At 36.2% G+C, this 27,552-nt stretch overlaps 1 protein-coding gene across 7 annotated transcripts in view; it reads left to right on the top strand.

Annotated features, from left to right (window-relative positions):
• Positions 1–27,552, top strand: part of ATP13A3 (ATPase 13A3) — a 95,951-nt gene that overhangs the window by 28,750 nt on the left and 39,649 nt on the right. For 6 of the 7 annotated variants that reach the window (XR_004299808.1, XM_032406890.1, XM_032406888.1 and 3 more), the window contains 12 exons: positions 2,143–2,325; positions 2,611–2,681; positions 4,354–4,434; positions 5,615–5,684; positions 6,808–6,942; positions 7,415–7,487; positions 10,400–10,531; positions 11,657–11,836; positions 11,956–12,113; positions 12,849–13,037; positions 14,767–14,828; positions 18,296–18,446. Coding sequence is in view for 6 of the 7 variants with exons in the window: in XM_032406890.1 (XP_032262781.1) it covers positions 2,143–2,325; positions 2,611–2,681; positions 4,354–4,434; positions 5,615–5,684; positions 6,808–6,942; positions 7,415–7,487; positions 10,400–10,531; positions 11,657–11,836; positions 11,956–12,113; positions 12,849–13,037; positions 14,767–14,828; positions 18,296–18,446 (1,485 nt within the window). In the remaining variant the exon portion in view is untranslated. The remainder of the gene's footprint in view (positions 1–2,142; positions 2,326–2,610; positions 2,682–4,353; positions 4,435–5,614; positions 5,685–6,807; positions 6,943–7,414; positions 7,488–10,399; positions 10,532–11,656; positions 11,837–11,955; positions 12,114–12,848; positions 13,038–14,766; positions 14,829–18,295; positions 18,447–27,552) is intronic. The other variant, XM_032406889.1, reaches the window with a different exon arrangement.

The raw sequence follows: 27,552 nt of genomic DNA on the forward strand, positions 1-27,552 counted from the left end.
TGCAAGAGAGAGAATGAGAGACAGAGAGCATGAGAGGGAGGAGGGTCAGAGGGAGAAGCAGACTCCCCGCCGAGCAGGGAGCCCGATGCGGGACTCGATCCCGGGACTCCAGGATCATGACCTGAGCCGAAGGCAGTCGCTTAACCAACTGAGCCACCCAGGCGCCCTCCCCTTTTTTTAAAGAAATTGTTTTTTATTGAGGTATGATTGGCATATGACATTATATTAATTTCAGGTATACAACATAATGATTCAATATTTGTGTAGATTGCAAAATAATCACCACAATAACTGCAGTTAACATCTGTTACCATACACAGTTAACAGAAATTTTTTTTTCATGTGATGAGAACTTTTAAGATCTATTCTCTTAGCAACTTTCAAATATACCCTACAGTATTGTTAACTATAGTCACAATGCTGTATGTTAGATCCCCAGGAAGTTTATATCTTTTGACCTTTACCCATTTCACCCTCCCTCAACCCTTACCTCTGGCAACCACTTAATCTGTTGTCTGTATCTATGAGTTCGTTTTGGGTTTTTTTTGTTGCATATATATTTTAATTGAAGTAGAGTTGACATAAAATATTAGTTTCAGGTAGACAACATAATGACTTGACATTTATATATATTATGAAATGCTCACCACAGTAAGTGTAGTGACCATCTGTCACCATTCAAAGTTATTATATTACTATATTCCCTGTGCTGTACTCTTCATCCCCATGACCTAATTCTGTTATGCTGGAAGTTTGTACCTTTTTTTCCCTTTCACCTATTTCACCCATTCCTCCTTCCCCCTCCCTTTTGACAACTACCAGTTTGTTTTCTGTATTTATGAGTCTATTTCTGTTTCTGTTTCTTTTGTTTTTGGTATTTGTTTTGGTTTTTGTTTTGTAGTATTTGTCTTTTTCCTTTTGACTTATTTCACTTAGCATAATACCATCTAGGTCCATCCAGTTGTCCCAAATGGCAAGATTTTATTCCTTTTTTTTTTTTTTTAAGAGTTTTTATTTATTTGAGAGAGAGAGAAAGAGAGAGAGCGAGCGAGCACATGAGAGGGAGGAGGGTCAGAGGGAGAAGCAGACTCCCTGCTGAGCAGGGAGCCTGATGCGGGACTCAGTCTTGGGACTCCAGGATCATGACCCGAGCCAAAGGCAGTCGCTTAACCAACTGAGCCACCCAGGCGCCCCAAGATTTTATTCTTTTTCGTGAATGAGTGGTATTCCATTGTAAATATATATACCACATCTTCTTTATCTATGTATCAGTGGGCACTTAGCTTGCTTCCCTATCTTCTTGGCTCTTGTAAACAATGCTGCAGTAAACATAGGGGTGCATATATCTTTCTCAATTTGTGTTTTTGCTTTCTTTGGGTGAATACCTGCAAGTGGATTACTGGGTCTCAGTATTTCTATTTTTAATTTTTTGAGGAACCTCCATATTGTTTTCCTTAGTGGCTGCACCAGTTTCCATTCCTACCAACAGTGTACCAGGGTTCTCTTTTCTCCACACCTTTACCAACACTAGTTATTTCTTGTCTTTTTTGATACTAGCCATTCTGACTGATGCAAGGTGATACCTCACTCACGGTGGTTTTGATTTGCATTTCCCTGATGATTCATGGTATTGAGCATCTTTTGTCACTTGGCCATCTTTATGTCTTCTTTGGGAACAGGTCTAGTCCATCCTCTGCCCATTTTTTAATTGGGTTTTTGTTGTTGTTACTGAATTAATATGAATTCTTTATATATTCTAGGTATTAGCCCCTTATCAGATATATCTTTTGCATGTATCTTCTCCCATTCAATAGGTTGCCTTTTCATTGTGCTGATGGTTTCCTCAGAGGCTTTAATTTCTAGTCTCAGTATGTTGATGGTTAAATTAAGAAATTACTCATGATCTTGCATGGGATATTGTATTAGTGAAGTATGTCATAAAATGGTGAGCAATGGAAAGCATTTATACATCTTCATGTATAGAATTTATACATCTTCATGAAATGGTTTAACATTTAGTGAGTAGGAAGTGATGCTTTCTCAGAGACAAATCAATAATATGTAAAGAATGGGAATTAAAAATGTATATAGGCAGTTATGCAATATACATAATTAACTTTTTATCCCTTTCTCTCTTGTAAGGATGAATTCAGAATGTGGTTTTGTGCAAAAATTCGCTTTCTTTCTCTGGAAACTCACCCATTTTTGAACCCCAAATCTGTGACTAATAAAGTTTCAAATGGCCATGCTGTTCATCTAACTGAAAATTTGGCTGAAGAGAATAGGCATGAAATGAGTAAATATTCACAGACTCAACCACAGCAGGTATTGTGATCTTAATGTCAAAGTTTCTTTGAAAACCAGAATTGTTACATTTTATGCCATCATAGCGATAATTTTGTGCATGCAGTTATTTTTGTTTGGGATAAATTCATATACATATAAAATATTTATTACTATATAAAACACACTTTAGGTGCACTAGAAGAAACAGATTGCATTTGTAGTGATCACTTTAATTTTAATAGATAGTAGATTTGTGTTAGTAAACTTAATCATAAACAAGTGATGATAATGCTTTTTGATGTAACATTTATGTGTGTTCTACAGGTCCGTTATTTCACCCACCACAGTGTAAAATACTTCTGGAATGATACCCTTCACAATTTTGATTTTTTAAAGTAAGTATTTTTCTTTTGTTTGGATTATATTATGAATGTCTTGAAAATGTTCTAGATAAAAAAGAATTCATTGTAGTGTTACATGAAATCAGAGGTATTTATTGCGTAACTTTTATTCACTTATTAACAGCTCTCTAGTGTTACTTGAATACTTATTAACCATTTTAAGATAAATCCTACTTGTAACTTGTACCTTGGCAAAATTTACATTAAAGTTTGAAACAGTATGATTCTCCAAATCCACTCTGAGTCTGAGTTCTTTTCTTTTTGTGGGTTCATCTCAAAGTGAATTTCAAGTACACTTTATAGCCTGTCAGAATATCTGAATTCTCATTTCCCAACTTGCTGACAGTTCCATCTATTTATCCTTGAGGGATGGAGTAATAGACAAATAGAAATTTAACTTTACTATGTGGATTAAGATTCAGACATTGTCAAATGTGTTAAGCCTTAAGTAGGACAAATTGGAGGAATCCCTTAAACTTTATTTTTTGTGGAGGCTTCAAGTTATGTAAGTACTAGATTAATTAGGATTCTATTTTTATTGCTATTGTTAAAGTGATTATTATAAACACTAAGTATCATTACTTGAATGCTGAAGGAATTCTTAATATTAGCAATACAAAGAGAATCACCTTATGAACATTTAAAATATTCATGCCTGGATTTTTTTCCTCAGACACTAAAGAATTGGAATATTCTGGAATAGCCCTGGGCATTTCTCCATGCCTAGTTCTGAAGACCATTCCTAATTAAGTACTGTTGCCTTATAGAACACTGCCAGTGACCTGCCATTTTGTTTTTTAAAAAAAGACTTGGAGCTGATCCTTGCTGCTTTTGGAGAAGTTACCAACTAAAGTGGGAAAAAAATGTCAAACCTATTTGCCATGTGGTGTTTGCCAACTGTAGAAACTTACAGAATTTAAACTTATCCCAATGACAGCTGTTAATTATGGAGCTTAGTTTTTCTAACTGAAAAAAGTAGAAAAGGATTGGAGTTCAGTGATGTACAAGACTCTCTTTAGAGTTCTATGACCAGTATCTCCGTTAAAATAAGCATAATTAAGACATTTTGGGGGGAAAAGTAGATCTGTTGGTTGAATCCAGTTAGAATTGTTACAGATTTTAGGCAATGCTTGTGACTCATAAATTCTGTACTTCTCTCCTAGGTTTGTATTAGAACAGGGACAGATTTAGATTGATGCTTTTGTAGAAAGAAAAATCAATGAATAGCATTTCTTAGCATGAAGCTTAAAAAATTGAAGAGGGAAAACTATATAGATAAAAAGTAAAAAAAAAATTTTATTTTTAGTTTGGAATTCTCAAGTTAGTCATACTTTAGTTTTATTAGTTTAATTATTAGCTCTTACAGCTTTGGTACAGACTTAAAGGATAATAATATTATTATGTAAACGAGTATTTAGAGCCATCTTATCATGTGGTAGATACATTGGATAATTTAGAATTTGGCACATTTGAGACTTAGAACTTTCATTATTGTTTATCTTAGGAATTTGAGATTTAAAAATTCTCATTCATTATCTCAGTTTTTGTTAAGGGTTTCTATTTGTAAGGAAGTCACACTTTAAAATCAGGAATATAGAAAAATGAGGCATTAAGACATTTGGATATTTTAAACTTTGTTTAAAGTAAAAACTTTGGATTTATTTAGGGGACTGGATGAAGGTGTTTCTTGTACGTCAATTTATGAAAAGCATAGTGCAGGACTGACAAAGGGGATGCATGCCTACAGGTAATTTTTATCCAACTAAAGTTAGATCTGTTATCAAAATTCCTAAATAAAGTAGTATATATAGTCCACCCTTTTACCATATAGTTGTACATATTAACAGGTATTTATTATAGACATAGTAGTTGACAACTTACTGATGTTTTATTTGGGTAAGACTGTCTCTTAGTTTAAGAATTATGAAAATGTTAAAGCTGGAATTTTGAAGTTGATATCCCTGAAAATACACCATATTTCATCAATTCTAAGGTGCACATTTTCCCACATTTTAACATATTTAAAGGAGGGATGTGTCATATTGGGTGGAGTGTTATCCTTTACTTGAGAGCATTTTTATCTTGATGGCATATAAAATAATGAGTGTCTTACAATTGATAGCATCTTAGATTTTCTGAAATGTATTGGGAATTGTAAGCATGAGCTACAAATTTACCACAATGAGTATTTGTAAATTGGAATGCATAATCTTTTTTATCATGTTATTCTTTGCTACAGTATAATATGCTACCAGTGTGTTGCATATTTTGAGAATAAATGTCATTTTCAAATTAAATTGGCAGTTTTTTTATACTCCTGTAGCATGTTTTTTCAACAGGTTAGGATATTAAAAAATTAATTCGTTCAGACTTATATGTCATAAAAGGCAAGAATTACTCATTACTCTTTCATATTGAAAGTACTACCAGGAGTTTAAGTTGGAAGGATTTAAACAAGTTTTTGAAAGCATTTTTTTAAAAAGTCAAATGTACAGTTGTTTTTGAAATAAATATTCTTAGTGTCGTATTCTCATTAGAAAAATAGTACAGGACCCCTCAAATATATTTTAGTCTCTTGCAAAAATTAATTGCAGTTCAAAATTTTTTATTCCTGCTGTGTTCAAGGGTGAAAAAGAAAGCGTTTGCAGACATAGTTATTATAGACTAGTGGGAAAGATACTTGTCACACAAAGAGATATGAGGCAGAAAGAAACAACAGTGTAGTTATACAGTATTGACTACTTTGATTTAAATACTGTAGGTAGAGAATTGAATTGTAGAAGACAAGTATGTAGAAACATGAATGTTTAAGTTCCAGATTTAAGAGCAATCTGTGGTTTGAACCTTATCTAATGAAATGCCATCCCTAAATTATACTGTTATTATATAATATAATGTAACACTATTATTATGTTTTCCTGTTATAGAAAATTGCTTTATGGAGTAAATGAAATTACTGTGAAAGTGCCTTCTGTTTTTAAGCTTTTAATTAAGGAGGTAAGACAACATTTGTGATCAATTGAGCTGTCAATTTGAAAAGAGCCATGATTTAAGTGATAAGATATTCTTGGTTTTCCTTTTCTTAGTTTCTGCCTCACTCTTTTTTTTTTTTAAATTGAAATGTAAAGGTAGTAACTCTGGTAGAGAAATAATTTGGGGGCTTAAATTACCTTTTTATTAATTACCTTATTATTTGTTTTGCTTTTCTTGTCTGTAAATTTTTTTTTACTCTCAGTATGTTGCACATGTAAATCTTGCCCTGTCTTACAGATGTATACACCTGTCTTTTCTCTTTTCTTCAGTTTTTAAACAGTTTATCATATTTATTCTTAGAAAGTCTAGTTTTCATCAGTAACTATCTTTGGTCATTAGAAAACCTTTCTGCTGCTCCTTTATCTTTAAAATTGGAGTAAGTCCTTTCAAATTATCTTGTTTAATTTTGAAGTAAAATGGGACTATATATGTGAAAATGCTTTGAAAAGCATACAAGCATCAAGTTTAAGACATTTGGGGGAAGTTATTGAAATTGATAGAATACTATGAAATTTGGCTAAACAAAGTCCATTGCCAGGATTCCCTTATCTCTTTTTCTCGTTTAGGTTTTAATCCTTAATTATTTCCATAGAGAATGCAAAACAGTGTAACTTATTATCTCATATTTGTCTTCCCTGTAGACTCCAGTGAACCTTTGACTTATAGGAAAATTGGTATTTGGAGTTCATAATAAGTAAACATTTGTTCCATTTAATTAAGAATTTTATATCCTTTAGTAGCCCAGTAATTATTGGAAGTAAATGTACTTTATTGCTAAAGCAGAATGAAGAACAGTTAAGTACACACATTTTAGCTATTTCTAGCTGAGTCTATATTGGGTTTAGTATGTAACTAAATGGATGCAAATAATTTAAATCAAGCTTATTTAGCCAAATTCTGGTAGGTTAGTGGTAAAAAAGTACTATGCTAACATCTTGCCCTACTGTTTTGGTAGTACATGTTGCCCTAGGGTCCTACAGATAAGCTACAGAGCTTATTCTCTAAATATCTTGTTGTTTATTTCTTAAATGAAAAGGTGGAACATCTGTATGGTTGTAAATTTGACTTAAAAATCTTGTTTTTTTAGGTTCTCAACCCATTTTACATTTTCCAGCTGTTCAGTGTTGTACTGTGGAGCACTGACGAATACTATTATTATGCTCTAGCCATTGTGATTATGTCTATAGTGTCAATTGTAAGCTCTCTGTATTCCATTAGGAAGGTAAGTCCAATTTATTATGGCTTTCACAACTGTGTATTTTGTAGTAGCAGAGTGTAAAGTGTGTAGAATAGTACTTGGTACAAAGTAATACTCAATATAGTTATTCTTTTGGGTTATATGCATATGTATTCCTTTCCCTCTCTTTTTGAGGTGGGGGAAGGTGGATGCTTTTTAGAGTTAAAATACCACTTGACTGCTTAGAGGCCATAGGGATCTGTAGGTGCTTATCACAAACTGGAATACTGGAGGGTTTATTTTACTGTTTTCAGGACTGTCATTAAAGTGCTTCTTATTTTGTCTTGAGCTAATCATTGAATAATCTTTGAATCTTTGTCTTGGCATTTTTAATGGCAGAGTAATATGCATTTACCATATTAACTTACCTTATTTTATGGCACCCTTGCTTTTTAATGTCTTGAAGAGTGGGTTTATCTTAGCTAGTTTTTACATTTTTTTTTTTTTTCTATTTCAGCAATATATTATGTTGCATGACATGGTGGCAGCTCACAGTACTGTGAGAGTTTCGGTTTGCAGAGTAAATGAAGGTAAGTACTTAAGGTAACTCTTGGAAAAATAAACCAAATAAGATACCCATTAAGCACTAATAATGAAAGCAAGACTAATATATTATACATATACATTCATTTTTTTTTAAAGATTTTATTTATTTGAGAGCGTGTGTGCATGCACGAGTTGGGGGGAGGGGCAGAGGAAGAGGGAAGGAGACTCGCTGAGCGGGCAGCCCCATGTGGGGCTGGATCCCAGGATCCCGAGATAATGACTTGAGCCAAAGTCATATGCAACTGACTGAGCCACCCAGGCGCCCTTGCACCCCTATACATTCATTTTTTAAGAAGTAAAAATAAGTGTTTGGATTGTACTACATTCTGAGATTGTATCTGATTCATTCCTGTAAAATGGTATTTTTATTTCTTACTATGTGACAGGTACTGTGGTTGGCTCTGGAGATGGAGTGGTTACAAGATGGACACAGTGCTTGTCATCATTGAACTTCAGTCTAGTTAGAAAGGCATAGTAACAAAGTGTGACAAATGCTATGATTAGGAGAGGTCAGGGAATTTAGATAATAGAGCTCATTTACTGTAGGTGTCAGAGATGGCTTCTTGGAGAAAGTATTTTTAAGTGGTTGAATTAGTCAGATAAGAGGTAGGTGAGGGGGCGGTGAGAGAGGGAGAGAAGAGGGTTTTAAGTGCCCAGTCTTCTGGAAATGAGAGGGAGCTTGGTCATTGTAATAACTGAAAGGAATTCAGTGTGCCAGGCGCAGCAACTAGATGATGGACAGCCGTCTAAGGCATGTTAAGGAATTTGACCTCATTCCAAAAGGCAATGGAAAGCCATTGAAGGGTTTTTAAACAGGGGAGTGATCTGATGTTTGCCTTTTTGCAAAAATCATTCTGGCTGTTGTGTTCAGATGGGTTTAGAGGAGATTAATGTTGAAGGCATGAAATGGATCAAGGTGAAGGTTGTAGAGATGGAGAGAAATGAGATGGGGCTGAAAGATACTTAAATGTGGGCATTGAACAGGATTTAATCATTGGATGTGGGGTGATAGAGCAGTGTCAGGCCTGAGGGATGGGCATCGGTGCCATTTAATTAAATAAGCAATGCTGGAGGAGAAGCAGTATTGTAGGAAAGGATAATGTTTTGGACATGTTAGTTTGTCTGGTGTGGTATCGAAGAGGTGTAAAGGACATAAAGGAGAGACAACACAACAGCATGGGCCTTGGAGGCAATAGCCATTTTGATTGATTGAGAATACCAAATCAGTCTCCATTCTCTTGGCTCAGTACACTACATCCGAGCATAAACACATTTTGGCCTTGCAGGTGCTTCCTTCCCTGTGCTTCCTGGTCACTTGCTGCTTTAGTTGGGAGTATCTCTCTTCTCTATTGGTGCTCATCCTCTTACTGATCTGCCGTTGCTGAAGGCACTGGGGATGCCAGGACATTGCATTCAACTCGTGTCTTCCTTACCACTTTGGTTTTTTTTTTTTTTTTTTTTAAGATTTTATTTATTTATTTGACAGAGCAAGAGAGCACAAGCAGGGGGAACAGTAGAGGGAGAGGGAGAAGCAGGCTCCCCGCCAAGCAGGGAGCCCGATGCGGGGCTTGATCCCAGGACCCTGAGATCATGACCTGAGCTGAAGGCAGACACTTAACCATCTAAGCCACCCAGGCACCCCTTCCTTACCCCTTTGTAAAGTCTAACAAGTCATTGGTATTTTGTTTCCTGGTATACCTGAGAGGAGTAGACTTTCAAGTGGCATTAAAGTTTTGAAAGAGTCAAGTTTATTTAAAATGAAAAGTATTATGCCTAGTATGTGCTTAGTATCATTAGAATTCTTTAGAAGTTGTTTCCTCATAGCTTAGTTAAAGGAGAAGAAAGGGAAAGAGTTTTTGTCCTACGGATTAACATCACAAATAATAGTTTTCTCTTTACTTACCAACTACCAGAACTCTTTTCTGAGCATAGTATTAAACCTAAGGGAGGGAACGAATGAGTGTCTAAATGTAAGGTAGTCTCAAAGAAAAACCTCCTTTTGGGAAAATCTTTTTAAAAAGTGTTTAGCTAAATTGTACAAATTTCTAGCTAAATTGTACAAATTTTTAGCTAAATTGTACAAATTTTAGCTCAGTGTACAAATTTCTAAGGAAATAATGAACCAGATAAAATATTGCAGTGTATATTTTGTAAATTTATTTAAAATAGATCTAAAATATTAGGACTATCTTAGGAATACTGAGAAGGATTGAAATGTTATGAGTTATAAATAGTGCCAGTGAGAAAAAGGATGGTGTAAAAAATTGCTGTTAAAAAAGAAAATACACTGGGGTGCCTGGGTGGCTCCATTGGTTAAGTGTCTGCCTTCGGCTCAGATCATGATCTCGGGGTCCGGGGATTGAGCCCCGTGTTGGGCTGCCTGCTCGGCAGGGAGCCTGCTTCTCCCTTTCCCTCTGCTCCTCCCCCCACCATTCATGCTCTCTTTCTCAAGTAAGTAAATAAAGTAATAATAAAAAAAGAAAATACACTAAAATATTCAATGCTTTCTCTGTTTCCAAGGAGTTCTAGAAATCTGAGCTTATTTACCTGTTGCAGGGGATCTCATGTGTGGACTTACTGTTTTCTAAGAGGGCTGTTGTACTGAGTATTGAAGTCCAGCCGCCTGTTTGGTCAGAAGGGACTTGGCATCACCTGTGTGTAGTTGGCCCTATCAGGGACAAACTGCCTGACATACTTAAACACCATGCTTTGTTACCCTAAGGCATAATAATCTTATTTGTTTCATTTTCATGTATTGAGATTGTCCTATTTAACTACATTATATTTCTGACTTAGTATTGAGGTCAGGTGACCTTCAGGCAAATCTTTTATTTACTGTATTTTTATTTCAAGTTAGAGAATAGTCAGACTTCTCTTTTTCTTTCTTTAAATCCAGAAATAGAAGAGATCTTTTCTACAGACCTTGTGCCAGGAGATGTTATGGTCATTCCATTGAATGGGACAGTCATGCCTTGTGATGCTGTTCTTATTAATGGTACTTGCATTGTAAATGAAAGCATGTTAACAGGTAAAGTAAATGAGTAAAAATCAGATCAGTTGTTTTTAATGATACTAAGATCTAAGTAGTTACCGATTAAACTATTTAAAAACTATCTTGTATCTATAACTATAAAACTGTATTGCTTATATTTACTCATGAATGTTATGAATGTGATGGATAATGAAGATTTTTTTTTCATTTTGAGGGGACCAAATTCTGCATTATACCCAGTTGTGATACTAAATCATTGTGCTGGTGTTCACTACGTTTTGTGACATACTTCTTTTGACATGAGGAAATATTTTATAGTAAGAGAAGAGGAAATAAGTCCTTTGCCTGCAGAGAATGGCAGCATATTTACTTCCCTATTTGATGTGTAAAAAGTGGGAATAAAGATTTTATATTTTCCTTAAACTGGGGGGAAGTAGACTTTGAAATGACTTCCCTTTGGAAATTCATAATCTGAAGGTAGAGTTTGATACCTTTTTATCACGTTTTCTTTATTTTTTGTCAGAGTCAATCTGGAAAGAAGTGATTGCTATGTTTTTAAACTGTTAAGAGTCTTCTCTTAAAACACAGTCACACAAATATCCCCACATACTTGCCACCTTTGAAACAAGAAATGTGAATGCTACAGAGAATTAAAATTTACTGTTGAAAAGAGTTTGGCCGTTTGTTGTTGAGAGAACTACCATACTACGTATTTTTCTCCACTCCCTTTCCTAGATGCCTTTTCTCTTCCTTCCGTGTGTGTGTGTGTGTGGATAGTGGGGGTTAGGAGTATTTCTTCACATCTCTGTGCTTGAGGTTGTGGAGTACTTTCCAGTTCAGTTTTTGGGGATAAGTGAACAGATGCTGGGGCTGTGGCAGTTACCTGGTCTTTTTATCTGAAACTTGACAAAATCATTTCCAGATTATTACTTTGACTCATAACTCACTTTCAGGACTTATTGTGAGAGACAAGACTTGATATTTTTGGGCAAGGAAATTCGTAGACAGAAAGCTAATTGAGTAAGCTTTGTTATCCACATATGAGAACTCTTAGTAACTATTGAAATAGTATAATAACATTTAGGTTATTTTAACAATTCAAGGTTTGTGTGTTTGATACTGATTTCTGTGCTTTAATTTATGGTTTGTTTTTTTTTAAAGGAGAGAGTGTTCCAGTGACAAAGACTAATTTGCCAAATCCTTCAGTGGACATCAAAGGAATGGGAGATGAATTCTATAGTCCAGAAATACATAAACGACACACTTTGTTTTGTGGGACTACTGTAATTCAAACTCGTTTCTACACTGGAGAACTTGTCAAAGCTGTAGTAGTTAGAACAGGTAGAAAACATGTCATCTCTTCTTGCATGGTTTAGCGTATTTGATGCCTACTGAATGTTTAAAAAGAGATTCTGTTTTGGGAGATAATTCTCATTTTCTTCTTTCAATTTTTTTTTAAGGATTTAGTACTTCCAAAGGACAGCTTGTTCGTTCTATATTATATCCCAAACCAACTGATTTTAAACTCTACAGAGATGCCTACTTGTTTCTACTGTGTCTTGTGGCAGTGGCTGGTATTGGGTTTATCTACACTATTATCAATAGCATTTTAAATAAGGTATGTAAATGGTAAACATTGAACAGGGTTTGATTCTTAATGATGGCATGTGGCTGCTGAGGGTTTGAAATGTGGCTAATGAGAATGAAGAACTAAACTTTTGATTTAATTTAAATTGACTATATGAAACTAGTAGATGTTATTTTAGAATCAAGTACAGATATAGAACATTTTCATCATAGCAGAAAGTTCTTCGGACCGCTCTGGTTTAGGTGGTCTTTTTCTTGTTCTCTTATGACTTAAAAAAGGGAGGGGTGACCACATACTCACCAAAAGCTTATTTTCTCTCTCTCTTTTTTTTAACTTCTGGGATATACAGCATTAAAGTTACTTGTGATTACTTAATTGAAGGAAATTCTAAGAGACCTCGTCAGATTTTCTTTTCCATCCCCTTTAGAGATGGGCATAGTACGGTGCTGATAGTAAGAGTCAATATCTGATAAATGTGTATTGAACTTTGAAGTGTGTAGCGTGTGATGCATGGAGAGCTCTTAAAATGAAAATTTCCTTTAAAAATAGCTTTCATTCCACAGTCCACTGACAATTCACTGAGCCGCCTATTTTGCAGCCTCTAAAGAGAAAAGAATTGTAAATGGTTGATGAATATAACTATATACACCTTTATATATAAAATTGAAAATGGTTTATGGATTCTTCACTAAAGAAATACCCACATTAGATTATAAATATTTGATATGGGGGTGGTCCTGACATTTATTTTTGTGTTAATTGTAGGTAGAAATTGGGGTAATAATTATCGAGTCTCTGGATATCATTACCATTACGGTGCCACCTGCACTGCCTGCTGCGATGACAGCCGGTATTGTGTATGCCCAACGAAGACTGAAAAAAATTGGTATTTTCTGTATCAGTCCCCAAAGGATAAATATCTGTGGACAGCTGAATCTTGTTTGCTTTGACAAGGTTGGTTCAGTGTTGTAATCATTCTCAGAAGTTACTGTCAGAACTTTTAAATACTTAGATTAAGGTTTTCTGTATGTATTCTCTATCAACCAGTTTACACTCATTGTTTAGTGTTCTTCTGATATTCCTCTTTTTCAACTTTCTTGGCACATGCATCATTTTTGTATATTTCTTTTCACTGCTTTTTCTTTTTTTTTTCTTTTTCAATTTTTAATACTTTGGATATTGCTTATTTGCCCACATCTGCAATTTTCTAATCATTCACATCCAGAATTATGCCTTATAGTAGTCTTAAAAACCGTATGATCTTTTGTTTTTAACAGAGTAAGCTCCATACAGATATATTTACTGGAATTGTATTGCTATTACGTATATATGTTTAGTTAAAGTTTGCTCTGTGATTTTATTGAATATGTTTCAAAATTATGAAGGTCACTGATTTTACGGTTTTATGTGAAAGTGACAAATTATGTACCTGTGTGAAATATTACTTGCCTCTCACAAAGGGTTTTTCTTTCCTCTGCTGAAATTAGTTTTCTTAAAACTTTTATTTTGAGAATTAAACATTGACGAAGAAACCTCCCATCAAGCTCTTCTTGGTAACTGATATGATAAGTATATGATTTTTGTGCATGTTCATTATTGAAGGAAAAAATGTGAGACATTTGTTTTTTTTTAAAAAGTCATATCCTGGGGCACCTGGTTGACTCAGTCGGTGGAGCATGCGACTCTTGACCTCCAGGTTTGAGTTCGAGCCCCACTTTGGGCATACAGATTACTTAAAAAAAAAAACATCCTATCCCATGACTACATTTCATATTTGTTTGTTTGGAAAATTTCACTTACGCCTATTTGGGGAACATTACTATTAAAATTTTTAAACAGTCGCAAAAGTGGAGAAGATACAAGTATAAAATGCCTTCATTTACCCATTGCGCAGCTTTAACAGTTAATCAGTATGTTGTCAGTCTTACTTCATCTGTCCCCTCATTTTGAAGGTGGCAGCATCAGACATTCTTTCACCCAGTATTATCTCAGTTTTATCTCTAGAAGATGTCAAAAAAAAAAAAATTACTGCAGTACCATTATCTTACCCCACTTAACAAAAATAATAATTCTTGGTGTTATCTAATACCCAGTTCTCATTCAGATTTCCTTGTCTTTCACAAAAAGTGTCTCAAATTTTACAATTTGTTTTTTCTGTCAGAATCCAAATAATGATTGCATTGGTTATAATTAATCTGTAACAGTTGCTTTTCTTGCCCCTTGTCCTGAATCATCTTATTGAAGAAACCAAGTTGGTTTCTTCAAAACATCCTGGATTTAGCCGATTGCTTCCTCTTGGTGTCATTTAACTTGTTCCTCTTCCCTTTTTGGCTCCCTCTGTCCTAATGTTTCCTTCCTATGTAGGCCTTTATTGATTGATAGGTTGATTGGTGCATTGTTCTGCTTTTTTTCATAATACAAGCACATAAACATAACGATTCTACACATATGCTCCCCCTGCCTGTCCAGAGGAACCGTACTGTAAGGAATGTTCTGCACCCTTCCCTAACTTTAGTTATTTCCTGGAGGTTCTTCTTTATCAATATACAGAGATCTTACTAGTTTCCTTTGTTGACAGCTGTATTTTATTTTATTATGTATATGTAGTGTAACTTTTTGTGATTTCTGTTTTTGGAGGCATTATTCATACTTTGTACATGTGTGCTTTTTTTTTTTTTTAAAGACTGGAACTCTTACTGAAGATGGTTTAGATCTTTGGGGGATTCAACGAGTGGAAAATACACGGTAAATATTAGCTAGATTTGATCATTTATTAGTTACTTATTAATAAGTATCTTAATATATGAAACATTCAAACATAGAGTAATAGGACAGCTATGTACCCAACACCAAGATTAAACAGTTGACATTTTGCATATTGGCTTCAGATCTCTTTTAAAAGATTTAAAATATCGCAGATACTGCTAAAGTCTTAATCTATCCCTACGGTCATTCTGAAGTTGTGTTCTATTATTATCTTTGCATGTTTTTATATTTTCTCTACATATACATCTGTCTCTAAACAAGACCTATCTGTAAATAAACATTCATAACTGATACACTGTACATGTTTTTGCTGCTTTCTTTGCCTCTTTAACATTGTTTTCAAGATTTATCCAGGTTGGTATGTATAGATCTAATTTATTAATCATAACTATTGTTTAATATTCCATGATAGGATTAAACCATAGTATCTCTTCTACGAAGGGGCAATTTCATTGTTTTCTCCCTTTCCTCTTTCACAACTAGGGCTGCAATTGCAGTTCTTCTGCACAACTCCTGGTGAGCATGTGGTTGAGTTTCAGTAAACTAGCTTCTTAAAGATGTCAGTGCTGGGTTATATAGCATCTGCATGGCTACAGGTTTAGTAGGGACTGCCTAGTTACTAAGTGATGCTGCTCACACTCTCTCCTTCAGTACGAATGATATCCTGTTGCTCCAGGCCTTGCCAAACTTGATATTGTCAGACTTCTCATTATTGCCACATGGATAGATACAAAATGGTCTTTCATTGTGGCTCTTTGCAGTTTCCTCAGTACTTAATAAGCTGATCTTATTTTCACCTTTTTGGAAGGATGGTCATTTAGCATTCTTCTGTGTATTGTCAGTTTATACCTTGACACCGTTTTTTCTTTTGTGTTCCTAGTCTTTATCTTACTAATTTATTAGAAGTCCTTTGTATTTTTGGGTGGTAATCTTTTTCAGTACTATGCACTGCAAAAATATTCCAACAGTCTGGTCTTTTTACTTTTGTTTTTGTTGTCTTTTGATGGCTTAGTAGTTGTGTTTATGTCATTTTTTGCCCCCCTTAGAAGTCTGTGGGTTTTAGGTTTATAGTTGGAGAGAATATTGTTTGGTTCATGTAATTTCAGAGTTGTTACATCTTCTTGATAAATAGTATTGTGACATTGTGACCTTATTTCTCACTAATGCATTCTGCCTTCAATTCCATTTCATCTGATATTTCTGCGGTTACACATACCAGCTTTCTTTGGTCTAATGTTTGCCGAGTGTGTTTTCTTTTCCATTGCTTCACTTTTTAATCTTTCTGTGCCATTGTATTCACATTTGTAATTTCAGATATATTGGAACTTATTTCTGTAATTCCTTGCCCCAGTTCACACACACATTTTCTCAAATTTCTCATATTTTCGTACATTTTCTCAGAATTTATACATTTTAATCTTTTACTGCTTGTCCAATTTAAATTATTAATGGTCGTAATTAGAGTGTAAAGTTCATGGGTGTCTTTATTGGGTTTCTAAACCCCCCAGGAAACCCATGGACTGTAGAGTACTTTTTTGATTATTCCCCTCCCTTATTTATATGTATTTGTTGCACAGCATTTTATGATTAAGACTTAGGTTTTATATTGTCTGCATGCTGAGATTCCCTAGGTTCAGGACTATCTTTGCCAACCACTGCTGCTTCTGTCCCACTTCCCTGGACTGCACTGCCCTCTTCTGTAGCTACATTTGTTAGTTTTATTTCCATTTTCACTTTTGAAGGATGGCATAGGTGCATAGCTTTCCAGGGTGTCAGCTGTTCTCTCAGCGCTTTGATGGTGTGATTCCATTTCTCCTTACTCCTTTTCTTATTGTTGTTTTAAGAATACTTCCTTATCCTTGAATTTTGCAGTCTCTTTTTATTTGTGTAGGACTCATTTGCTTCTTGACTCCAAAGACTCATGCTTTTCATAAATTCTGGAAGAATTGCAGCTTTTTTCCCTTTTTTTTTTTTTTTAAATGACCTTTCCTCCATTCTTTGTTTTCTCCATCTGGGAATCCTGACCATAGGTCAAACAGGAAACTGCATTTGGTTCCTAAAAGTCTTCCTCTCCTCCTTTCCCCCCATGGTGTCTAGAATGTTCTTTTTCTAAGTCTTTAATTTAAAGGTGCCTTTTTAATTGCATTCTTTCAGATTGCCATTCTATTATCTCAAATTTATGGGATTCTAATTCTGTCTTTGTTGTGTCTGTTGAGCCATGGGAATGTTTCCCAGTGCATTTTTAAATTATGGACTTAGGCTTAGCAGGATTTTTCTGTGAGATTTCTTTGTGGTTGTGTTGTGGGAGCTCCTCTATGGAGAGTTTTGACTGTGCTTGGCCAAGAGTGGTATCAGTGGTGCCAGATGAGCTTTAATGTTACTTTCATAACCTGAGGATTTCTGGACCTGCAGTAGCATGTATTCAAACCCAGATCCTATCGTGAGTGGTGTAGTGGTTCTGAGTCGAGGCCCTAAAGCCAGACCTTCTGTGTTTGAATCCTTGCTCTGCCACTTAATGGCGCTGTGTAACCTTGGAAACTTATTTCACCTTCTGTTTCAGTTTCCTCATCTATAAGATGGGGACAATAAAACATCTTCCTATGGTGTGAGGAGGACATGAATCAGATATGTTTAAAGTTAGTAGAACAGTGCCTAGCGCTTAGTAAGTATTGTACAGATATTAACTATTTTCTTGAACTTTGGGTGGGGGGAAAAAGAGATAAGCTTATTCTTAGTTATGCCTTTGGGTCTGTAGGTAAATTATTTTTCATATATTCTTTTTGCAAGATGCTCCATTCTTTTATTTAGTATATCCTTTTTTCCAAGGATGCTCTTCAAGAGTACTGGCTATTTTTGGTGAAAGAGATCCTCTCAGTGTGAATTCCCCACTTTGTACCTGGCCAGGACTTTGTCTTCTGTTTCTGTGTGGGTATTAAAGCCCCGGGGCCTTAGGGGACTGACCTGGCTCCTTTCCCTTCTTCCTTCTCCCTCAGGCAGTCAGCATCACTCAGGTTCAGACTCCTTTGGTTTTCCTTTCCTTCCATTTCTGGCACTTGAACATTTCCTTTTCTTGATTATGAGCTTAGTTTCCCATTGAAAAGATTATGTGTTACACGTTCATTTTGTGTTTTTACAAAAGAGATTTTTATGTATTCTTATCTATCATATACCTATAGCAGGAGTTTTAATTATTATTTGGTATCTAGTATGTTCTGTGTTGGTTTGTCTAGTGTAGTTATTCAGAATCTTAGGTAATATGGTATTTTAGTTATGTATAATTTACATGGAAGAAAATGTTTTTGAATGCCAAAAACCATAGAGAAAATTAATACATGCAGAAATGCAAACATTTTATTTCCATTTTTTAATTTTATAAAACCTGAGTATGTATAGAGTATTTATTGTCTTGGGATTTATGAATCTAATTCAGTGCATTTTCTATTTAGTTTCCTTTTGCCAGAAGAAAATGTTTGCAATGAGATATTGGTAAAGTCTCAGTTTGTTGCTTGTATGGCTACTTGTCATTCACTCACGAAGATTGAAGGAGTGCTTTCTGGTGATCCACTTGATTTGAAAATGTTTGAAGCCATTGGATGGGTAAGTTCAATATTTTAAAGCACAAATAACTTTAAGGAAAATAATAGTAAAAATTACCTTGCAGAAGGAGATTGTTTCTGCTAGTTGTTTTGATGACAAGTCTATCCCGTACCGTTAAAGGAACTGTGTAATTTCTAAAGATACATTACTGGAAAAAGATACATAATTCTCTAAAAAAGTGTGTGTTTTAGTTAAATTAACTCACTTAAACACCTTTAATAGAGGATGACCTGCTGAGGCGCCTGTTTTATGTTTATAACAGAAACTGGCTATCACCAACATGGGGTAGTGGGCTCGAGTCAGTAAGATGATCTTCAGCAGCAACAATTTTTGACCGTGGGTGAAAAGTATAGCCAGCCGTGTGTCTTCATGTTCTTTTGTCCCCATTTTCTACTTTCTGTGTTTACACACACACACACACACACACACACACACACACGTTTATTTGTTTATAGCTTTCTATTTGTTGTCATTGATCATTTTAATTTAGTGCTTGCTATGTTTTCTGGTTACCATTTCACAGCATTGAGTTCTTTTACAGATGCAATAGTAAGTTTGTTTTTAAAGTTCTCTCCTGGCTTCTGAATTAATTATTTTCTCTGGGTCAGTTTTCTTTTTCCCTCCCTATACGTGGTCTTTTTCCTTCATGCTTTTGGTTTTCATTATACATCTGGATGGTACTTCCATATTTAAGATGAAGGTTTGGTTTGATAATTCTAGGTAGCTACAGTCAGGTTTTTATCCTTGCCTATAGTGTGTTAGTCTGTTTTCTTGAGATGTGTCTCCCCTGAGAGGTAAGGCTGACCAAGGGGAGCTCACTGTCTGCTGAGGGTGAGGTCTCTTCAGCAGGCATGCCTCAGTCCAGAGTTGCAGAGTTAGCCTTTTAGGTTGCTCTCCTCATCTGCTCCCACAGTGCTTGCCTGGGCAGAGCTATGTTCTGGAGTGCTGACCCTCACATTAGCAGCTCTTCTTCCTCTCAGGTAGGTAGTTCATATCTCTAGACAGTGACCCCTGGTTTTCTTTTTTGTTTTTTTTGCTTAGCTCCACTATTCTGGCTGTTAAGAAATGTACCTCTCTTGTATGTCTGCTTGTGTTTACTCTGGGCTATTGCTGTATCCATCAGTATGTATCAGTTTGCCTTTTATATTTATATTTGAAATCCTTTTCCTCTTTTCACTTTCTGTTTACTTCTGTAGGTTTATTTATTTATTTTGTATTTGGTTAATGTTTTGACAGGGAGGGAGATGAATGACTGGATTAGTGTTTGGCCATCTTCTGATAGCCCAAAATAAATACTTGTCAAATTTAATTCCCAAAAGGCCTGCAGAGAAAAATTTAAGAGTAAGGCAAAATAAGACTGATCAATTTTGATGTTCTCTAAAACTTCTCTCTAGCTGAACAGATTTTCAGTAGATTTAGTGTTCTGTTTGGGGGTCTTAAAAAAAAAAAAAACCAAAAACTGGTTTTATAATTAAGTTTGTATAATAGCATGTTTTGTTTACTCTGAGATGCCTTGATGCTTGATCTTACCACAAAGTATCAATGGAATGTTTCCACATAACCACACACTGCTGTTATGTGCTGTGATCGTTGCCATATAAGATATATCTCAATTTCAGAGATGTTAAAACATGTCTTAGAATTGTATCCAGTTGGTTAATTGGACACAGTTCCCTACCCAGTCATTTTCCCATTGACTGATTCCTTCATTTTTAAGTCAAATTAGTTTATTGTTTCTTGCATGTATGTATTTAATACAAGTTTTTGTTGGAATTCTTTGACCAAAAATAAGTGTTTTTAAATTAAATTTCGAGCAGTTAGGGTAGTAGTATCTTAACCAGAAATGTTCAGTCTGAAACACTAAACTCAAATCTTTGTACCTCAGTGTGTGCTTGATCCAGCGGTTCTACTAACCATATCTGAGTTCCATGTACTTTTATTTTTTTATTTAAATCCAATTTAGTTAACATGTAGTGTATTATTAGTTTCAGGGGTAGAATTTAGTGATTCATCAGTTGCACATAACATTCAGTGCTGACTTATTTCGCTTAGCGTAGTACCCTCTAGTTCCATCCATGTCATTGCAAATGGCAAGATTTCATTCTTTCTGATGGCTGAGTAATATTCTGGGGTGTGTGTGTGTGTGTGTGTGTGTGTGTGTGTACCACATTTTCTTGATCCGTTCATCTGTTGATGGACATCTGGGCTCTTTCCATATTTTGGTTATTGTGGACATTGCTGCTATGAACATTGGGGTATATGTGCCCCTTGATCCACTGTTTTTTTATCCTTTGGATAAATACCTAGTAGTGCAATTGCTAGGTTGTAGGATAGCTGTATTTTTAATTTTTTGATGAACCTCCATACTGTTTTCCAGAGTGGCTGCATCAGTTTGCATTTCCACCAGTAGTGTAAGAGGTTCCCCTTTCTCCGCATCCTCGCTAACATCTGTTGTTTCCAGAGTTGTTAATTTTAGCCATTCTGACTGGTGTGAAGGTGGTATCTCATTGTGGTTTTGATTTGTATGTATTTCCCTGATGCCCAGTGATGTTGAGCATTTTTTCAGTGTCTGTTAGCCATTTGTGTCTTTGGAGAAATGTCTGTTCATGTCTTCTGCCCATTTCTTGATTGGATTTGGGTGTTGAGTTTGGTGAGTTCTTTATAGATTTTGGATACTAGCCCTTTATCTGATAAGACATTTGCGAATATCTTCTCCCATTCCGTAGGTTGCCTTTTGGTTTTGTTGCCTGTTTCTTTTGCTGTGCAAAAGCCTTTTATCTTGATGAAGTCCCAATAGTTCATTTTTGCTTGCCTCTGGAGACGTGTCTAGCGAGAAGTTGCTGTGGCCGAGGTGAAAGAGGTTGCTGCCTGTGTTCTCCTCTAGGATTTTGATGGATTCCTCTCACATTTAGGTCTTTCATCCATTTTGAATTTATTTTTGTGTATGGTGTAAGAAAGTGATCCAGTTTCATTTTTCTGCATGTGGCTGCCCAATTTTCCCAATACCATTTGTGGAAGAGACTGTCTTTTTTCCACTGGATATTCTTTCCTGCTTGGCGAAGATTAGTTGACTATAGAGTTGAGGGTACATTTCTGGGTTCTCTATTATTCTGTTCCATTGATTTATGTGTCTGTTTTTGTGCCAGTCCTATTCTGTCTTGATGATTACATCTTTGTAATAGAGCTTGAAGTCTGGAATTGTGATGCCTCCAGCTTTGGTTTTCTTTTTCAACATTCCTTTGGCTATTCGGGGTCTTTTCTGGTTCCGTACAAATTGTAGGATTGTTTGTTCCAGCTCTATGAAAAATATTTTGATAGAAATGCATTTTGGTATTTTGATAGAAATTGCAGTGAATGTATAGATTGCTTTGGGTACTATAGACATTTTAACAATATTTGTTCTTCCAATCCACGAGCATGGAATGTTTTTCCATTTCTTTGCGTCTTCCTCAATTTCTTTTATAAGTGTTCTATAGTTTTCAGAGAACAGGTCTTTTAACTCCTTGGTTAGATTTATTCCTAGGTATCTTATGGTTTTTGGTGCAATTGTGAATGGGATTAATTCCTTGATTTCTCTTTCTGCTGCTTCATTGTTACTGTATAGAAATGCACCAGACTTCTGTGCATTGATTTTCTATCCTGCCACTTTGCTGAATTTATGTATCAGTTCTAGCAATGTTTTGCTGGAGTCTTTCGAGTTTTCTATATAGAGTATCAAGTCATCTGTGAAGAGTGAAAGTTTGACTTTTTCTTTGCTGATTTGGATGCCTTTTATTTCTTTTTGTTGTCTGATTGCTGAAGCTAGGACTTCCAGGACTCTGTTGAATAACAGTGGTGAGAGTGGACATCCCTGTCGTGTTCCTGACCTTAGGGGAAAAGCTCTGTTTTTCCCTGTTGAAGACGATATTAACTGTGGGTCTTTCATATATGGCTTATATGATGTTGAGGTATGTTCTATCTATCCCTACATTGTAGAGGGTTTTATCAAGAAAGGATGCTGTACTTTGTCAGATGCTTTTTCTTCAGCTATTGAGAGGATCATATGGTTCTGATCTTTTATTAATGTCATGTATCCCGTTGATTGATTTGCAGATGTTGAACCACCCTTGCCCAGGAATAAATCCCACTTGACTGTGGTGAATAATCCTTTTAATGTGCTGTTGAATCCTATTGGCTAGGATCTTGGTGAGAATTTTTGCCTCCGTGTTCATTAGGGATATCAGTCCATAATTCTCCTTTTTGGTGGGGTTTTTGTCTGGTTTTGGGATCAAGGTAATGCTGGCTTCATAGAATGAGTTTGGGTTTTCCTTCCATTTCTATTTTTGGAATAGTTTCAGAAGAATAGGTATTAATTCTTCTTTAAATATTTGGTAGAATTCCCCTGGGAAGCCATCCGACCCTGGACTCTTGTTTTTTGGGAGATTTTTGATTACTGATCCAATTTCCTTGCTGGTTATGGTTCTGTTCATGTTTTCTTTTTCTTCCTGTTTCAGTTTTGGTAGTTTATATGTTTCTAGGAATTTATCCATTTCTTCCAGATTGCCTAATTTGTTGGCATATAATTGCTCATAATATTCTCTTATAATTGTTTGTATTTCTTTGGTGGTGGTTGTGCTCTCTCCTCTTTCATTCATGATTTTATAGGGTCCTTTCTCTTTTCTTCTTGATAAGTCTGGCTAGGAGTTTATCAATGTTGTTAATCCTTTTAAAGAGCCAGCTCCTAGTTTTGTTGATCTGTTACACGTTTTATTGATTTCTGGTCTAATCTTTATTATTTTTCTTCTCCTGCTGGATTTAGCTGGATTTATTTGCTGTTCTTTTTCCAGCTCTTTTAGGTGTGAGGTTAGTTTGTGTATTTGAGACCTTTCTTATTTCTTGAGGAAGGCCTGTATTGTTGTATACTTCCCTTGTAGGCCCACCTTTGCTGCATCCCAATGCACCTTTGCTGCATTTTGAACTGTTGTGTTTTCATTTTCATTTGCTTCCATGTATTTTTTAATTCTTTAATTTCCTGGTTGACTCATTCATTCTTTAGTAGGATATTCTTTAACCTCTATGTATTTGTGGTCCTTCCAAATTTTTTCTTGTGGTTGACTTCAAGTTTCATAACATTGTGGTCTGAAAATATACGTAGTATGAGCTCACTCTTTTTGTACCAGTTGAGTCCTAATTTGTGACCCAGTATGTGATTTGTTCTGGAGAATGTTCCATGTGCACTTGAAAAAAATTATGTATTCTACTTTAGGATGAAATGCTCTGTATATATCTGTGAAGTCCATCAGGTCCAGTGTATCATTCAAAGCCCTTGTTTTCTTGTTGATCTTCTGCTTAGATGATCTGTCCATTGTTGTGAGTGGGGTGTTAAAGTCCCCTACTATTACTGTATTATTATCAATGAATTTCTTTAATTTTGTTATTAATTGATTTATATATTTTGGTTGCTTCCAAGTTAGGGGCATACATGTTTGTAATTGTTAGAGATCTTATTGGATAGACCCGTTTATTATGATATAGTGTCCATCTCTTATTACAGTCTTTGGTTTAAAATTTAGTTTGTCTAATATAAGGATGGCTACTCCAGCTTTCTTTTGGATGTCCATTAGCATGATAAATGCTCACTTTCAATCTGGAGGTGTCTTTGGGTCTAAAATGAGTCTCTTGTAAGCAGCATATCGATGGGTCTTGTTTTTAAATCCATTCTGATACCCTGTGTCTTTTGATTGGAACATTTAGTCCATTTACATTCAGAGTAATTATTGAAAGATATGAATTTATATGTATCAAAAATGGATCTAAAAGCACTCTGCATTGGTTATCAGATATGGATGGACCTATACTTTTCCATGACAACATTTGACCACTGAAATCCCAGACCGCCATAGGGAATGACTGCATTGGGCCAAGAACTTTTGCCATTATCCATCACACTCGTCTGACCTTTTTTCAACAGATTACCACCTCTTTCATCATTTGGAACTCTAAGAAACAGAACATTCTCTAATAGAGAACAGTAATTGAAGGATTTAAATAAATCTTAACAATGTTAAATTTTATAAGTATATAATTGGAGAAATTTGTCATTGGGGGAAAGCAGTTAATGCTAACTTTTGGTTGAATAAAACTTTTCTTTTTCTTAAAAAAAAAAAAAGATATGAATTTAGTACTTTTGTATTACCTGTAAAGTCTCTGTTCCTGTAGATTGTGTCTGTTCCTTTCTAGTCTTTGTTACTTCTGGTCTCTCTGCTTAAAGGGTCCCCTTTAATATTTCTTGCAGGGCTGGTTTAGTGTGCACGAATTCCTTTAGTTTTTGTTTGTCTTGGAAACTCTTTTATCTTTCCTTCTATTCTGAATGAAGACTTCCTGGATAAAGTATTCTTGGCTGCATATTTTTCCCATTCATCATGCCGGTCCTTTCTGGTCTGCCAGGTCTCTGTGGACAGGTCTACTGCCAGCCTTATGTATCCTCTTGTCTTGAGCTGCTTTCAGGATTTTCTCTTTATGGCTTTGTAATTTGCAAGTTTCACTTTAATAATCTGTTTTTGTTGATTTTGAGGGGAGGTCTCTGTGCTTCCTGGACTTGAATGCCTGTTTCCTTCCCCAGATTAGGGAAGTTCTCAACTATAAGTAAACCTTCTGCCCCTTTCTCCTGCTCTTCTTCTCCTGGGACCCCTATAATATGGATATTATTTTGCTTTATGGAATCAATGAATTCCCTAAGTCTACCTTTGTGATCTAATAGTTTTATTTCCCTCTTCTCTTCAGCTTCATTATTTTCCATAATTTTATCTTATATATCACTTTGTTCATCCTCATTTTTGTGGCCTCCACTTGGGACTGCATCTTGGTTATAGCATTTTTAATCTTGGCCTGATTGGATTTTAGTTCTTTTATCTGTATAGTAAGGGATTCTCTAGTGTCTTCTGTGCTTTTTTCAAGCCCAGCTAGTATCTTTATAATTGTTTTAAATTCTAGTTATGTTAGACATCTTAGTTATGTCCATATTGATTAAATCCCTGAGTGGTTATGAGTACTATCTCTTTTTCTTTCTTTTGGGGTAAATTTCTCCATGTTGTCATTTTGTCCAGAAAAGAAAAGAAGGAAAAAAAAAAACACAATAACAACAAGAAGGGGTGCCTGGGTGGCTCAGTCAGTTAAGCGGCTGCCTTTGGTTCAGATCTCAGTGTCCTGGGATTGAGCCAGCATCTGGCTCCCTGCTCAGCAGGGAGTCTGCTTCTCCCTCTTTCTCTGCCCCTCCCCCTGCTTGTGTTCTTTCTCTCAAATAAATAAAATCTTAAAAAAAAAAATAACAAAAACTTCAGGAAGTGTTTCTGGTGTATGCTGTGTGCACTCTACTGTTGTGTTTTGGCTGATCTTTCCCACTGGTCTGTCCTCTGCGGAGTTCTTTGCTTGTAGTGGGGAATGTTTGGATCTTTAACTTGGTGTGCTTTGATTTGTTTGTTAATTTGAAAAGAAAGAAAGAAAAAAGCCTGATCCAAGACAAGAGAAAAGGAACAGAAATGCAAACAGACAACAAACTATAAGCCTGATTCCAAAGAATAAGAAAGAAAGAAGGAAAAAAGAGTAAGGAAAGAAGAAAAGAGGAAAAAAAAAAATAAGAAGCCTGTTCCGAAAAATAAGCTAGGAGACAAACCAACAAATGAACAAAAAATTATAAGCCTGATACCCCCCCAAAAAAAGATAAAGAGAAAAGAAAAAAAATATACATATAAAGTAAAAGATAAAAAGTAGAAATGGAAAAATAAAACATTTAAAAAATTAAGGAGAAAAAAAGAAGTAAGCCTGGGGGCGCCTGGGTGGCTCAGTCGTTAAGCGTCTGCCTTCGGCTCAGGTCATGATCCCAGGGTCCTGGGATCTAGTCCCACATTGGGCTCCCTGCTCGGCAGGAAGCCTGCTTCTCCCTCTTCCACTCCCCCTGGTTGTGTTCCTGCTCTCGCTATATCTCTCTCTGTCAAATAAATAAATAAAATCTTTTTAAAAAAAAGTAAGCCTGGTCTTATTTCCACCAGAAGCTGACATTTTGGAGTACTCTTTTATCAGTAGACTTGGTACATGCGGAGACCTGTGTTGGTCTTCTGAGGGAGAGGCCTGCTGTGCTGGTTTACAAGCTGACTTGCCCTTATAAAGATGCCCCTGCCAGGCCAGGGGCATCTTTAGTGTAGGGGACTCCAGCCTCCAGGGAGGTGCTGTGGTTCTCTCTGAAGTCCGACTGAGCTGGGTGGGGGGCGGCGCGGAGGGATGGATGGTGGTGGAGGAAGAATATGGCATCATCCTACCCTCTTGTCCCTGGAGAGGGGAACTCCTGGCCACCACTATTCAGGAGGCCCTCTCAAAAAAGCAAATAATCTCGGGATGCCTGGGTGGCTCAGTTGGTTGGGCGTCTGCCTTCGGCTTGGGTTGTGATCCCAGGGTTCTGGGATCGAGTTCCCTGTCGGGCTCCCTGCTCTGCGGGGAGCCTGCTTCTCCCCCTGCTTTTGTGCTCTCTCTCTCTCTCTCTCTTTCTGACAAATGAATAAAATCTTAAAAAAAAAAAAAAAGCAGATAATCTCTTGTGTCCTGGGCTTTTATCATTTCCCTGTTCTTGACCTGTCTGTTCCCCGGCTGTCGGTACGCCTGGTTCCACAGATCTTCTGTATTTTATCTCTGCCCAGTGGCTGGGATTCAAAACTCCCAAGTTTTAAAGGGCCTGGCAAGATGCAGACCCACTCCCCTACGCCAGAGGAGAACCTCGTGGCGTGCCCAGCACCATCCTGTCCCAGAAAAGTAGTCACACAGTTCACCCATGCAGGCTAGAGTTTATTGTGACGTACAGCGAAAAGCCGCAACTCAGTCCACTACTCTGTTCTGTCCCAGAAAAGCAGTCGCACAGAGGCTGAATCTATTGTGGCAGACAGTGAAAAGCAGCGGCCAGGTTACCTGCACTTGGTGGTTTAGGTCTATTGTGGCTCACAGTGAAAAGCTGCTATAAGGTTATCTGCCCTCTGCGCACACCTCTGTCCCTGCTGTTGAGCTCTCCTCAGTCGCTACCAGCTGGCCTTTTGTCCTTGGAGAGGCAAAATATGTTCTTCCAAATGTACGATGGTAAGGG

This window comes from Phoca vitulina, unplaced genomic scaffold, assembly GCF_004348235.1.
Source record: "Phoca vitulina isolate PV1807 unplaced genomic scaffold, GSC_HSeal_1.0 scaffold8, whole genome shotgun sequence".
NCBI classification, from domain to species: Eukaryota; Metazoa; Chordata; class Mammalia; order Carnivora; family Phocidae; genus Phoca; species Phoca vitulina.